The sequence below is a fragment of the Sciurus vulgaris genome (assembly GCF_902686455.1).
Source record: "Sciurus vulgaris genome assembly, chromosome: 5".
In the NCBI taxonomy this organism is placed as follows: domain Eukaryota; kingdom Metazoa; phylum Chordata; class Mammalia; order Rodentia; family Sciuridae; genus Sciurus; species Sciurus vulgaris.
Window position 1 is genome coordinate 71,166,983 of NC_136465.1, and position 13,683 is coordinate 71,180,665.

Here is a 13,683-nt window from a genome sequence, read left to right on the forward strand (position 1 = left end):
CCTGGGTTTGAAATGTCCCCTACACCATCAGCAGGTAAATGAATGACATATCTGTAGAGCTTGCTACATGTTAGACTACTTATTAAAGCATTTGAATATATGTTTTCAGTCATTAGTCTTCTCCCAAGATTAGTATATTTCAAGAACAAAGATCCCAAACTGTTACATTTATAATAAATAGCTATTCAACAAAGAATCTTTATTTATGAATGGTATAATTTGTAGATACTTAAGAGTTTATTAAAGATAGTTCTCATCTCATCCTCTCCAATTTGTATTCCCACATGGGTAATGAAGTTCACCTACCTGCCTCCTACAAGTCCAGCCTATTATCTCTGCTGTAGTTGATATTTCCCATCAAGTTGTGTCAATTACAACTTGTACTGCACTGCCCCACACATTTGGGAGCAATTCCTGAGAATCCAAATATACCTATGAGAATGTTTTCTGTCTGTGGATGTCATCTAGTCTTCATAGAAGTAGGGGGGAACAACTGAGAAGTGACACTTTGGATCCTATGGACCCCTCTGGTGTCATTTTTCTTATTAAAACGGACTATACTCTCATTTGGCAAGAGGGAAGGCCAATTTTCTCTAAAACAACTCGGGCTGCTCTCAAAATATCCTCCACCTCTGCCACTTCATCCTTTATTTTGCATTGTTAAGTTTTTTGTCTTCTTTTCATTTTGTGACCCAAATCTGATCCTAAACTGGAAGAACTATGAACCTAAGTTCACTAAGGAATCACTCAGAGTAAAGGGGGAACAGAAGCTACATACCACAGGAAGTTAGAGCTAGAAGGGACCTTGGGACCACCCCTTAATCTTACAGATGTGGAACCAAGGCCCAGAAGGAGGAGGTAACACACCAAGTTTGTAGAAGAGCTAGGACTGGATTCCAGGTTGACCTAATTATTTATAAAACAACAGATATAAATGTGCATGTTGGAGACACTGGTATAGGTACCACCAGAAACAAAGCATGTGAATAATTTACAAAAAAATTATGGCAGCATAGTTATCTGGAATCTATGCCAATCTAGATATTGCAAAAGTACTAGGTAGCTATTTTTGCTCCTGCTGATATTGGTAATGAAAAGGCACAAGGAATATCCAAACTCCTACTCTCCTTATCTCTATCCCCGCTGCCTCCCAGCCCATTGACAGTTGTCTGGAATGGATTAGATACATATTAGTCTGTAAACCAGAGGAATGGGCATTAAGGATTCTAAATCACAACACATCTGTTCTAGTTTACAAGCTTGGCCTTTCCCTGGTTAAGCTTTCTCCTCTGCATCCCAAGTTCCTTATGTTTCTTGAGAGGTGAAGGATGGTGGTGAGATCTGAAACCACAGCAGCATGGAGTGACTTCTCCCAAACCATTTGGGCCTTCTCTTAGAACAAACCCTGCTAGCAATAATTATTATACATAAGTAAAATAAGCATTTGTCAGACACTGTGCCAAGTGCTTTGAATACTTATACAGCCTCGGGTAATTCTCTCAACACTATTAGAAGATGAGGAAACAGTGGATTGGAGAAGTTAGTCAACTTTTCCAAAGCTACATGGCTAGAAAGCAGTAAATCTATAACTACGATGGTCTGACTCTAAGACCTTTGTTTTCATTAAGTACACTGCTTTCAAACACAAAACCCTATGACATGTATCTTTTAAAAAGGCAAACCCCATGATATGTGTACTTTTAAAATGAAAAGGTATCAGTGCTAAGATCTTGCCTATATGTCCACAATGCAAAAAAAGTAACAGTGAAAGAGACACTGGAATAGGAATCACAAAATACATCAGGTCTATGCCAGGTGCTAGCATGAAAAATGATCTTAGCTTCTCAGTTCTACTTATCCTCCATGTTAGCAAATTATCTGCTCTCACTTAAACTTTGTAGGAATGATACAAAAATTACACCTTTAAATTTTTGTAGTATAGCAAGTTCAATTCCTTGAGAGAAGTATTTCAGAAATATGTGATGTTGACAAGTTTATTAAACTTGTTTGGGGTCCATCTTTTCCAACACATTTTGTAAAGAGTGTAGGATATAGCATCTCCGAGTACCCATGTTGTTCTCAGGTATTAACTTTGTAATTGTGAGAACTTGATTATCTTATTTGCACTAAGGAGAATGTGAAAATTGGGGGTTCTGTAACTTGGGGATGACATACATCATAGCCAGGAGGTAGTACCATAGGTAACGAGTTGGAGAAGATGTTAAGGAGGATGCTAGAGGACCACAGACTTGGGGAAAGCGGGGGAGAAGAACTAAGATTTAAAGGGTGACTCACTGGTAAAGGGCTTTGAGTTTATAGACTCAGAAAGTGAACAACATTTTTTTTTTTCTGAATTCAAAACAACCTCATATGAGTAAAGAAAGAAAAGAGAATTAGCTGTTAGTATGTGATGTGGTTGTTTAGGAAGAACTTTCAACAAAGATTATAACACATTAGACTATGTTACTGTTGGGAAAGGGCTCACTTCTCTAGCAATTATTATAAATGGGATAAATACCCATCTAGGCAGATCTGATAAGGGGCTTTCACACTTAATGACAGGAGAACTGACTAGATAATTTCTGGAGGGTCCTTTTACTCTGTTCTCTAAAATTGAGATATGAACTCAGAGCGCCCTGATTTTTGTGGTGCCAGTAGAAATGAGATGCTGCCATCTAGTGGTTATACTGCCACAATAACATCTAACTGCCTAGTCACTGATCTTATTAGGAAAACCCCCCAATAATGTAGTCTTCACCCTTGGACCCAATAGATCCAAACAGTAAAGCCATTCATAAAATGCAAATGACATTAATGTATGTATTGAACTAAAGTATTCTTTTGAGAAGAATGTAAGAGTAGGTAGTACTGTATTGAAATGTGAGAATCCAGAGTTTACCTATACCATCTAGGAGTCAATTATGTAGAGGCACTGCACGGAACTTGATCTGTGTGCCTTAATGGGTAGGTTTTGGTCCAAGTATTGGAATATATGGGTAGGGAGGTTCTAGATCCAGGTACGAATCCATTTTCTAACACTTGGCATTGTCCACTGTAGGCAGGAGTTTCCTGCCGTTGGAAGCATCCAGATATAGGATAGACTACATTGTAAAAAAGTTGAAGAAGGCATTTAAACAATGAAAATGAATAACTGTACCAGAAAATCTCCAAATCTGTCATCCTAGACTTTGAGTTCGTTGAAGGCAGGGTTATTGTGTGTCCTCTGTTTAGCATGGTCTGGTATATAGTAGACAAAGTGGTGTTGTCTATTATATAATTTCCATAGAGGAACAAACTAAACCAAATAAAAGTTAGACAAGTAGTGGAAGAAAGAACAGCCCTGACATTTAGAAACTGGCTAAACATAGATAAGCTACATTCTTCTGTTGAATGTAAACTCTCATCAAAAACCAACCCCAGACAAGGTTACTCTGAGACCACAAGAAAATAAGACAAAGCAAGTCCACTTCATAATTTTGTCTAAGCACAGACAAAAATAAGGTCACTGTGCAGCCACTCCTTTTCTCAGCCAAAATGAGTGACTACTTTTCCCTTACCAATTATACCTTATCCTCAGCTAGCATTCTTTTCCTACCGATAAGATTTATAGACAAACCAAACCACAGAATTCCTCCTGCTTTCTGACAGCATCCAATCTAGAGTGAAATCCTGATTCCTCAGACTTTCCCCCAAATCACCAAACCAAAGCTCAAATCCTACCAAAAATTCTTTCTCACACCCTTTTCTGGACCATCCCCCACAACTCCCGCATGGTGTGTGTTCTCCTTTGCTGCAGTGAACAATAATCTAATTTAACTCCAGAGTTGCTACTTTGGTTGAAATGCATTGACTAAGTAAATGCTAAGGGGGGGGGGAAAGTATGACCCTAACTCCAAACATAATACGAATCTCATGTGAACCCTAGCTTTGTGAGGGTTGTTCTAGATATAGAATTCTTTCTGAAAGAGGAGGGGCCATACATATTAATACCCACAACCTTAATGGAGGCTTGTGCCAGGCATTATTGTAAACACAGAGAGTACTTCATCTCATTCTCACAGCCCTCTGGAGTGGGCACTATTATTATCATCCCAATTTCACAGATGTGGAACCAGAAGCACCAAGAGTTTCAGTAACCTCCCCAAGGTCACAGAGCTGGTAAGTGGTAGAGCCTGGGATCAAACTGACATTTGACTGTAGAGCCATGCTTTGATAAATGGCATTTTCAAGGTAGAGGGGAGGAAAGTGTGTGTCCTGGTGTGGAGATGGAAAGGGATGAGCAAAGGTAGAGACAAGAATGAACCCCTCAACCTAACAAGCACCTGATCCTCTTGTAAGTTGCACAGGTCTTTACACCCTTCCCCTCTCCACACATGCATGCCTTAAGGCTGGCACAGGGGTTCAGGGTAAGATATTTTGATGGCTTTGACTCTGTGGCCCTGAGTTGTAATGACAACAATGCTCCAACCTGCCTTTACCCATAGCTTGTTTCTTTCATCTCCCCACAGCCTGACATGGCACACACAGGTGTGCTAGGGGGAATGAACCATCCTTCATCTAATTAACACCCAGGAATCTTCCCATCTCCACATTCAAATGTCACTTCATGAGGGAGCCTTCCCAAATTCCCTAGGGTAGGCTAAATCCCTTTGCCTCAGGCTCTTGTGGTGAACTTCCCTTTGATAAAGCTTGTCACTCTCCTACCAGTTCAGTATGTCCTCCCCACTAGATCTGAAGTTCCACGAGAGTAGAGGCCATGTTTGATTTGTTCTCTGCCTGGAGCAGTGTGTACAGGAACTTAGAGTGGTAAACTGGGAGCTGGGGTGCTGATTAGTGGCAAAATTTCAAAGAGAGCCAGGTCAATCCCCTTTCTTTCCTATGCCAAGCTGTTACTTCTTTCTTAATACATTTTCCTGACCCAAACTCAAAAAAACATCCTCAGTTGGGTCACATGTTACTTAGAAAAATCTAATTGTGCTCTATCAGGTCTTGTTAACAAGAGTGTGGTCTTCCATGGATTTCCCTTCCCCCTCTGGTGAGGTGTCCAAGGTCATAATGAGTCAAATACCAAAGTCAGAAATTAAAATTAGAGGCCAGGCACAGTGGTGCATGACTGTGATTCCAGAAGCGTGGGAGGCTGAGGCAGGAGGATTCCAAGTTCAAAGCCAGCCTCAGCAACTTAGCAAAGCTCTGAGCAACTTAGTGAGACTCTGTTTCAAAAACAAAAATGGTTGGAGATTTTGCTCAGTGGTTAAGCGCCCCTGGGGTTCAATCCCTGGTACCAAAAAATAAATCAATAAAATAATATAAAATTCATATCACTTGGCTCTAAAGTTGGTGCTTGTGGAGGAAATATGTCTGAACCCTGCTTTTCTGAGAGTGCCCATAGAATGCAGGCTTATAGCTCACATGGTGGCATGTGCCTACTGTTATCCCAGCTACTAGCGAGGCTGAGGCAGGAGGATCACTTGAGTCCAGCAGTTTGAAACCAGGCTGGGCAACATAGTGAGTCCTCATATCAAAAGAAAAAAAAAATTTTTTTTAATGCTGCAGATTTATAACACCTGAGGCTTCCATGTTATCTGAGACACTTTGTAGCATAATAAGGCTTTCAGGAGAATAGATTTTTTAAATGGAACCAGTACAGATTTATAATTAATATGGCAAAAATTACTTTAATTAAATTCTGTACTGTGATTCAACTAAGCTAAATTACTACAGTGAAGTCTGTTTAAACCACAGAGTAAGAAGAAGCCTCTTGGTAGAGGGTGCAGCAAAGCTAAGGACTGTAGGAAACACTAATGTCTCTGGCATAAAACCCATGTTCCAATCTCATGAGAAGCCATTTAAAAATAAATAAGGCTAATGCTAAGTTCTTAGATACATAGCCACACAGCAAAAAAGCTCAACTGAAAGCCAGTTCTTAATCTGCGCTGCTGGAGAATGACAGGCAAGCAATTAAAGCTAAGAAAATGGATTATGTAACCTTACAGCAGGAAACTTAGATCAGCCATAGCCAGGACTCACTGTCTGGGTGTTAGCAGTAACTAGGCATCTTTTTACCTGTGATGGATCAAGCACAGTTCAGTATAGGAAGGGGCGGGGGAAAAGATAAACTATAAGAGCTCTCAAACCACTTTCATCTCCCTGTCTGAAGACATAAGAACTAACTACTCTGGCACAAATGAAGGTGAAAAGATGAATTTTTCCCCAGATATTCATGGCTCATCCCTTCTTGTATAGAAGACTCATATTAACCAGGCAGTCCCCAAATAATTGTGTACTTCATACTTCTTTGAAATGTTCATTTCTTCTATCATGTTATATCAAGCAGCATCATAATAAAAACTGAGTTTTCAGCTGAGTTCTTTTGCTCTGTGGCTAGGCATCTAAGAACTTAGTATTGGCCTTATTCATTTTTAAATGGCTTCTCATGAGATCAGAACATGGGTTTTACATCAAAGATACACGGAAGCCAGGCAGGCTGTTTCATCAAAACTCTGCCTATGAAAGTAAAATCACTTTTTCAAGTTTCTAATAACAATTTTTGCCAGGTATTGTAGCGTACACTTGTAGTCCCAGTCACTTGAAAGATGAGATGGGAGGATAACTTAAGTCCAGGAGTTTGAGGGAACATAGTGAGACCCCCATCTCTCTCTCTCTGGTTCTCCTGCCTCCATACTGGGGACTGAACCCAGGGTCTCACATGTGCTGGGTAAGTACTATACCACTGACCTATGGGCTGGCCTCAAACTTATGATCATCCTGCCTCAGCCTCTAGAGTAGCTAGGATTGTAGTCATGGACCACCACACTTGGATGTGATTCATCTCTTAAAAAGTAAAATAATCATAATACTTTTTGACAATGCTCTTGCTTCTCTTTTCTTTGCTATTTGTCATTATCTTTTATTTTTCTCTTTTACCATACAGAATATATAATTTCATCAAGAACTGATTTTTTGTTTTAGGCAAAAAAATATATATATATGTATTTAAAAAGAAATGAACTGGCCAAATTATACTGTCATATTGTGTACACGTACTAATATATAACAAATCCCACCCATTATGTACAACTATAATATACCAATAAAAAATGGGAACAGGAAAAAAAAAAAACATTCTTTCCCAACAACAGAGAAAAATCTGGGAGCCAAAGCATGGCTGGGGCCTTTATAGGATTGTTCCTTATGTTACTCCTGGCAACTTGGGAGGAGACCTCAACTACTTAACTGGACTAGCAATGAATTTGAAGATGTCATGCTTCTCACCATCAATCAAAGCTCAATTGATTTTTATCACAATGAGTCTTAGAAACTAGTTCAACATTTATGCACATTTGAGACATGACTTTTTAGCAAGTAAGAAACTAGACGGTGTCCACTAGTCTAGCGGACCTCAATCATTCTGTCCTCAATGCTTTCAGATCTAAAATTAGGATATCCTTTGAGATCTTTCTTGTTTGCTAATCAAAGCTTAAATGGAATTAAGATTAAATGGAATGTTAACTTTTGTCAACAGGAATGACCACAGACATACTGGGAGTGGTTGGAGGTTAGAAGGGCTGTAGGAAGTGTACTACTTGGATGACTATGGGTACCCTCTCCAGAACCACTCCTCTGAGCCAGGGGAGCACCCCCAGAGGAAAGGATGTATTGCAGCTTCCCAGCCTTGATCTGCTTTGGAATTCTCAACAGCATAGGTTGAGTAAATGATTTTCTCCACAGGTTACTGATTAACTGTTGCTCATGATAATTCAAACTAAGAATGAGGGACATTCCCCTTCAGCAAGTGTGGTATGTAGGTGCTTACCGGCAACAAACTCCTTGAGAGTCCATTAAGCTCGAGCTGAAAACTTAGGTTTAAATAATGCCAGGTGGAGATGAGAAAGAGAGATTGCAGAAACAAATATATGGCATACACAGACAACAAAACCTGCTACAGAAAGCTTTAATCACCAAATGTAAAAACAACATATTCATATATTTAAATTGGTTCCAAATCTTCCATTATCACCATCAATAGTCCAGCAATGAAATAAGTGCTAAATACAAAACCTTCCTATTCATTAACTAAAAGATTTGGGGAATTGTTTTTTATAAACACATTTATTTGTACCCTGAGGCTGGTATCACCAAAATGAAAAACAGGACAGTCACTACTAGCTGGGATTTATGCAATGAAGAATTTAAAAAACCTTTTATCATTAATCTGGAATAGCTTCTTTTCACTCTCCCCGCCCACACTATGTAATGACCAAAGGAAATGATGGCAAACAGATACGTCGAGTCTGATTATACACCAATTGTATGTTTTTCAGCTCAACTCACTGACCAAAACAAAGAAATAAGATTTTAACTTCAGTTAACTTTATCATATTTTAGAATACGTATCAAAATCGGTTTTCTTATAAAAGGGGAGTTGGCAGAACATTCTCAGACAAGAAGAGTACAGTACTTTCTTATAATGGCTGCTGCAGTGCACACTATACTTACCTCACATAAACCAACTAGGTAGGCTCAGAGTTCATAAAAGTATGCTTGCAAATACTTAACTCTGGGCTCTTAGTCACCCTGAGATAAGATCTGCACATGTCTAAAAGAAAAATAACTCCCCAATACTTTAACAATTATTCAAGTGCTGAGATAGGTATGCATGTTAAATTGGGTGGGGAGAGAAGAGATAGACATGTTGAAAATGTTTCAACATTTTTTGTAAATAAATAAATAAAAGGAACAGAAAGATTTTGAAAATCTGAATTCCTAATATCTCTGACATTGCTTTTTTCTGGATTAGTCTAGAGACCTGGTGGGCCACCTCGCCATGGCAGCCTCCAGTGATTTCCATGATAATCTCTGCATGTTTTTAAAATGGGTTCTTTCTATATATTCACAGCACTTCATCTAAACCAGGAGTGAATCTGTATCTCTGAGTCAGGAAATCTTCATTGCTGCTTTGTTTCAAAGTCTTGTGTACACTTTCCTGCATACTACTTATGTTCTTCCCAATGCACAATTACATATATTCTGGGCTATAACGAAAATCTGCTGATATATTGCACTTAAAGAATTACCATCCCTATTCTTATACTATACTTTTATTATTTCTAGATGCCCCCCCATTAAAATGATTAGAACAATACAAGTATGGATACTTATTTAAAGTTAAGTTGTGTTCACAAAGACTCGGCCTCACTAGGTGAGGATAATGAAAAGAGAATTCAATATTATTAAGTTAGAAAAAGGTTTTCTGGGAAAGGCTTGGCACGACTGCTCTCCTTTTCAGGAAGAATCATGGAAAAATCAATATTGGAAAAACTCTTAACAATCATGGGCAATTCCTCATTCTATACTTGAACTGCACAACATCCTGCCAAGTTACTGTCTAGCTTCTGCTAGAACACCTACAGGAAGGAAGCTGATCCAATACTACATATTCTTCCTTACAAAAGAATAGCAAAATAGATGGAACAGGTAAACCAACTACCATTAAATAACAATTATTAATTTTATCTAACTATTCAAGAGAGTTAGGAGGTTGTCAAGTGCTATTCCAAAGGATAAATCAGATTTGTTCCAAGCATCCCACTTCTGCAATCATTCAAAATGGAGTGACACCACTTAGAAATGTGAATTTTAGAAATCATTGTTGAAAAGCGGTGTGTTGTAGGAGGGCTAATAAAAACATCTTAGAGGAGATCACTGGAGGGACTCTAACACAAAGAGAAATAAATGTTTTAAAAGATAAGTAAAAGCAGCACTTTGAAGAGGTAATAAAAACCTTGTATAGAAAGTCTCGATTCAAGAATTCAAGAGCCCTGGTGGATGGACTGTAGGCTAATTACAGTCTGCAGCAATTGTCAATCCAAATGTAGGAGACAGAAGAGATTAACATGAGTAAGTCAGAGGCTACACCTTGTATCCTAAGGCAACTAGAAGCAGGGCACTGTCTTGGTTTTCTCCTTGTGGCTTGTTTAGTAACACTGCAAATAATGTTCTTGTTTCTTATTTCTCTCAAAGTGCCCAGACTGTTTCAGGATTTTAAATATCCCCTTCAGAACACACACAAAAAAACAATGTGTTGACTGCTGGACAGTAATACCAGAATTTAATTTATAAAGGATCAGTTCCTCTAAAGGGACACATATGTCTATATTTTTATTTTTTGAACATAGATGAATAAGTCCATTTGTACTAAAATCATTTATCCTGATCACACACGTGTAAACTCTAAAGACTGCATGACCATGGTAACTGAGACTCAGCTAATTCAATCTGGAATGGTATCTCTCATTCTGTTTGTTAAAATGGCAATGGTATTAATTTTTAACAAGACTATGAGTAACAGACAAAAACAAAACAACAAAAAACCAACCTTAGAGTCAGTATGTCTTTTTACATGGAGGCCACTTTTTTCATATCTGTTTCAAAAGTATCAGATATTTAACATTTAGTGGCTAGATGACAGGAGAGCAAATCTTCCTGCAAGAAAGAACAAAACTTCCTTGACCACTGAGATTTGGAAGTGAAATCAATGAAAGTCTATCAAGTACTCAGGATAGATTTGGTTGGCATCAAAAACCACAAAGATCTTTGGATTCCAGGTATCATCCACACAGCTGTCATATAAATTCACATAGCTCCCGTCTTTGGAAGGAGGTCGCATGTATTTGGAGTCTCCATTTATGTAATCTCCAATTAGCACTCGAGCAAGAAACATAGATTTATATGTTCTAAATAGATGCCGCTGTTGCAAGCTGACACCATGAATTTGGAATGTGTTTCCATGCTTTATGTCATCTTTGCAGAAGCGACTGGAGTAAGCAGCGTCTCTAGCAAAATAGGTTCCTTGAACAAAAAGGACCAAAAAGAGCCAAGATTACTCCTAAGAATATACTAAACACAAACAAAAACATTCTGTCAGGAGAATAGACTCATGGAATTGTATAACAAAATAGATGTGGAATTTCCTCATCTGCAGATCCTTAAGGAAAGAATAGAAATCCATCTGTTGGGGACAGCTGCAGTGCAGACTGCCAGAGGCATAGATTTATTGGTATAGACCAGACCTTGCCAATACCCTCCCCCACACCCCCGAACTGCAGATAGCAGACTTCTGTTTTCAAAAAAAAATCTTACAAAGAAGCCCAGTAAATTAAACAAATAAAAACTGTCCTGTGGTTAAAAGTGTGGAAAGACCTGAATTTTTATCATGTGGATCTCCTTTCCACTTTTATTTCCTTCCACCAGTCTCCTCCCTCAGCTAAGCTCTGGAGATGACAACAAAAATTTCAGTATACAGAGATAAGTTCAAATCCCGAGAAATCATACTTCTGTGATACATGGTAACCATCCAATAATAATTCCGGAAATAACAGAACTTTATATCCAAAAAAAAGATTTCTGAGAGAGTACAAAGCTATTGCTATAGTTTGGAAATTAAATGCTCCCCAAAGACCATGTGTTGAAGGCTTTGTTCCCAGCTTGGTACTACTAGCAAGTGATAGAAAGAGGTGAAAATTAGTGGGAGGTCTTAGGTCACAAGGGGTCTGCTCTCAAAAGGAATTGTGAAAGTGTGAGCTAAAACAAAGCTTTCCTCTTTTTAAGTTGTCTCAGGTATTTTCTTATAGTAACATAAAGCTGACTAATAAAGCTGCTCCTATCAGAACATTTCATAACAATTTGACCAGTTCAATGCCTAAACATGAAAACTCAACAAATGCTGACTCTTTAGAAATGGTAGGCAGTAGAAATTGACATTAGGAGAATACTTACTCTAAAAATTTTTGGAATTACAAAGTGTCATATTTATTTACTATCAGTAGAATTTGCTCTAAGAGGGAAATTTTTTACCCTCTTAGAGCTAAATAAGTGGAATGGCCTTTTCTGTAGGTATTTTTAAATTAATTTACTTTTTCAAAATGTAGCGCATCCTGATTCTACATGGTAATTCTCTTGCTGGAGGTAAGGTACTGAATAAGGACTAGAAAAATAAATATCCATCCCTGACCTTTTTCCTTCATCTCTTTCATTAATTTCCTTGAGTAAATTTTCATTAATTTCCTTGAGCATAAATTAGAGAATTTAGACTTTTATAACATTGGAAATAAGGTAAAGTTTCCCCCAGTTATTTTTTATTGCCCATTAATATTCTTATCTATTATTTTCTAAAAAACAAAACAAAATAAAAACACAAAAACACTAGTACCTAAAATAGTGCATAATATATTTAACTTATTTTATCACTCTCTCTATATTTTCCATAAAGCAATGTAGTGCATAGGCTTATACATATAAAAGACTATACACAGAATAGACTTACACAGACTTACACAGAATGCAAAAATTCTTCGACATGGATAACTGGGACTTGGGGAGTTGATTAATTTGGCAGAAGTGTAAGAGTCTTATTTCATCTTGTGCATGAAAGAATTGCCTTATCTGCAGCTCAGAAACTCTGAGGATGTGCCTGAAACCCAGTACAATAACTTTTAACTACTACCAAACCCCTGAATTACAAAACTGTCAATTATCTCTAAAGAGGAGAAATACTCCTAGGACTCAATTTGGACCTGGAATTCTGATAATTACCTTTCCCAAAGAGAGCACCATGTATACCATTTATTCTCCAATCAAAGTTATGAATGCAAATTGCTTCCACAAATTCATTGCTGGTACCATGAAATAGCATTTGTTCATTAATCTGAGGGACACCTCTTTTTTTCTTGAGCTGAGCCTTTTTCCTAAAAACACAATACACATAAGGACACAAAGCATACACAGAAATAGACCATAAGTGGCATTTATTAATTTTTTGAAAAACAATGTTCAACAGAAAGGCTAAGACAAAAAATACATTTTAGTATAAATCATAAGTAGACAAGCAGTCTTGGAAGAGAGATAATTTCCAATACTCTTGGACACATAAATCATCTCATTAAAAATTATTAATTAACATTGAGCCTGAAGGTTGAAAATTACACTAAAAAGGGCTGGGGATGTAGCATAGTATTAGAATGCTCACCCAGCATGTGTAGAACCCTGGATTTGATCCCAGCACTCCCCCTGCCCCACCCATTACCACCACCAACAAAAAAATGCAAGAAATAAATAAAAACAAAAAATTTTCCAGAAAACTATAGATATCCTAGACTATGTCCCATTATAGTAAAGGTAATTGATTGCTTAAACCGGTTAAGTTTTATAGATGCCTATAAATGAGATTATAAACAATTAAATACAAAGTTCACAGAATCATTAAACAGTGAATTCTTTGAGCTGGGACCACATCTTATTCTTTCTATCCTCAGAGATTACAGTACATTAGTTGAATTGAATTGAATTTTGAATATTATGGATGGAAGGAACATTAAGTCATCCAGTTTAACTTTCTTTCCAACAGACACATCTCTTCATTGTTTTTTGGTACTGGGGATTGAACCCAGGGGTGCTCTACCACTGACCTACATGCCCAGTCTTTTTTATGTTTTATTTTGATGCATATTCTCACTCAATTGCCTCAAATTTGCAATCCTGCTGCCTGAGCCACCCCCCGACACCATCCTCATCCCTGGTATTGCACACATGCACTATCACACCCAGTTCTTCCAACAGACACATCTCTTTTAACACATAAGAAGATATTCAATGTAGAACAGATTATAACTGAAAAGACAAAAACTA

The 13,683-nt window shown here is 37.8% G+C and overlaps 1 protein-coding gene across 5 annotated transcripts in view; it reads right to left on the reverse strand.

Annotated features, from left to right (window-relative positions):
- Positions 1–7,935: 7,935 nt before the first annotated feature.
- PARP11 (poly(ADP-ribose) polymerase family member 11) overlaps positions 7,936–13,683 on the reverse strand; it is a 54,743-nt gene continuing 48,995 nt past the window's right edge. For all 5 annotated transcript variants that reach the window (XM_079142012.1, XM_079142008.1, XM_079142010.1 and 2 more), the window contains 2 exons: positions 12,592–12,743; positions 7,936–10,848 (listed from right to left, as the gene is read on the reverse strand). In XM_079142012.1, the coding sequence (XP_078998138.1) occupies positions 10,532–10,848; positions 12,592–12,743 (469 nt within the window). In that variant the 3' untranslated portion in view covers positions 7,936–10,531. The remainder of the gene's footprint in view (positions 10,849–12,591; positions 12,744–13,683) is intronic.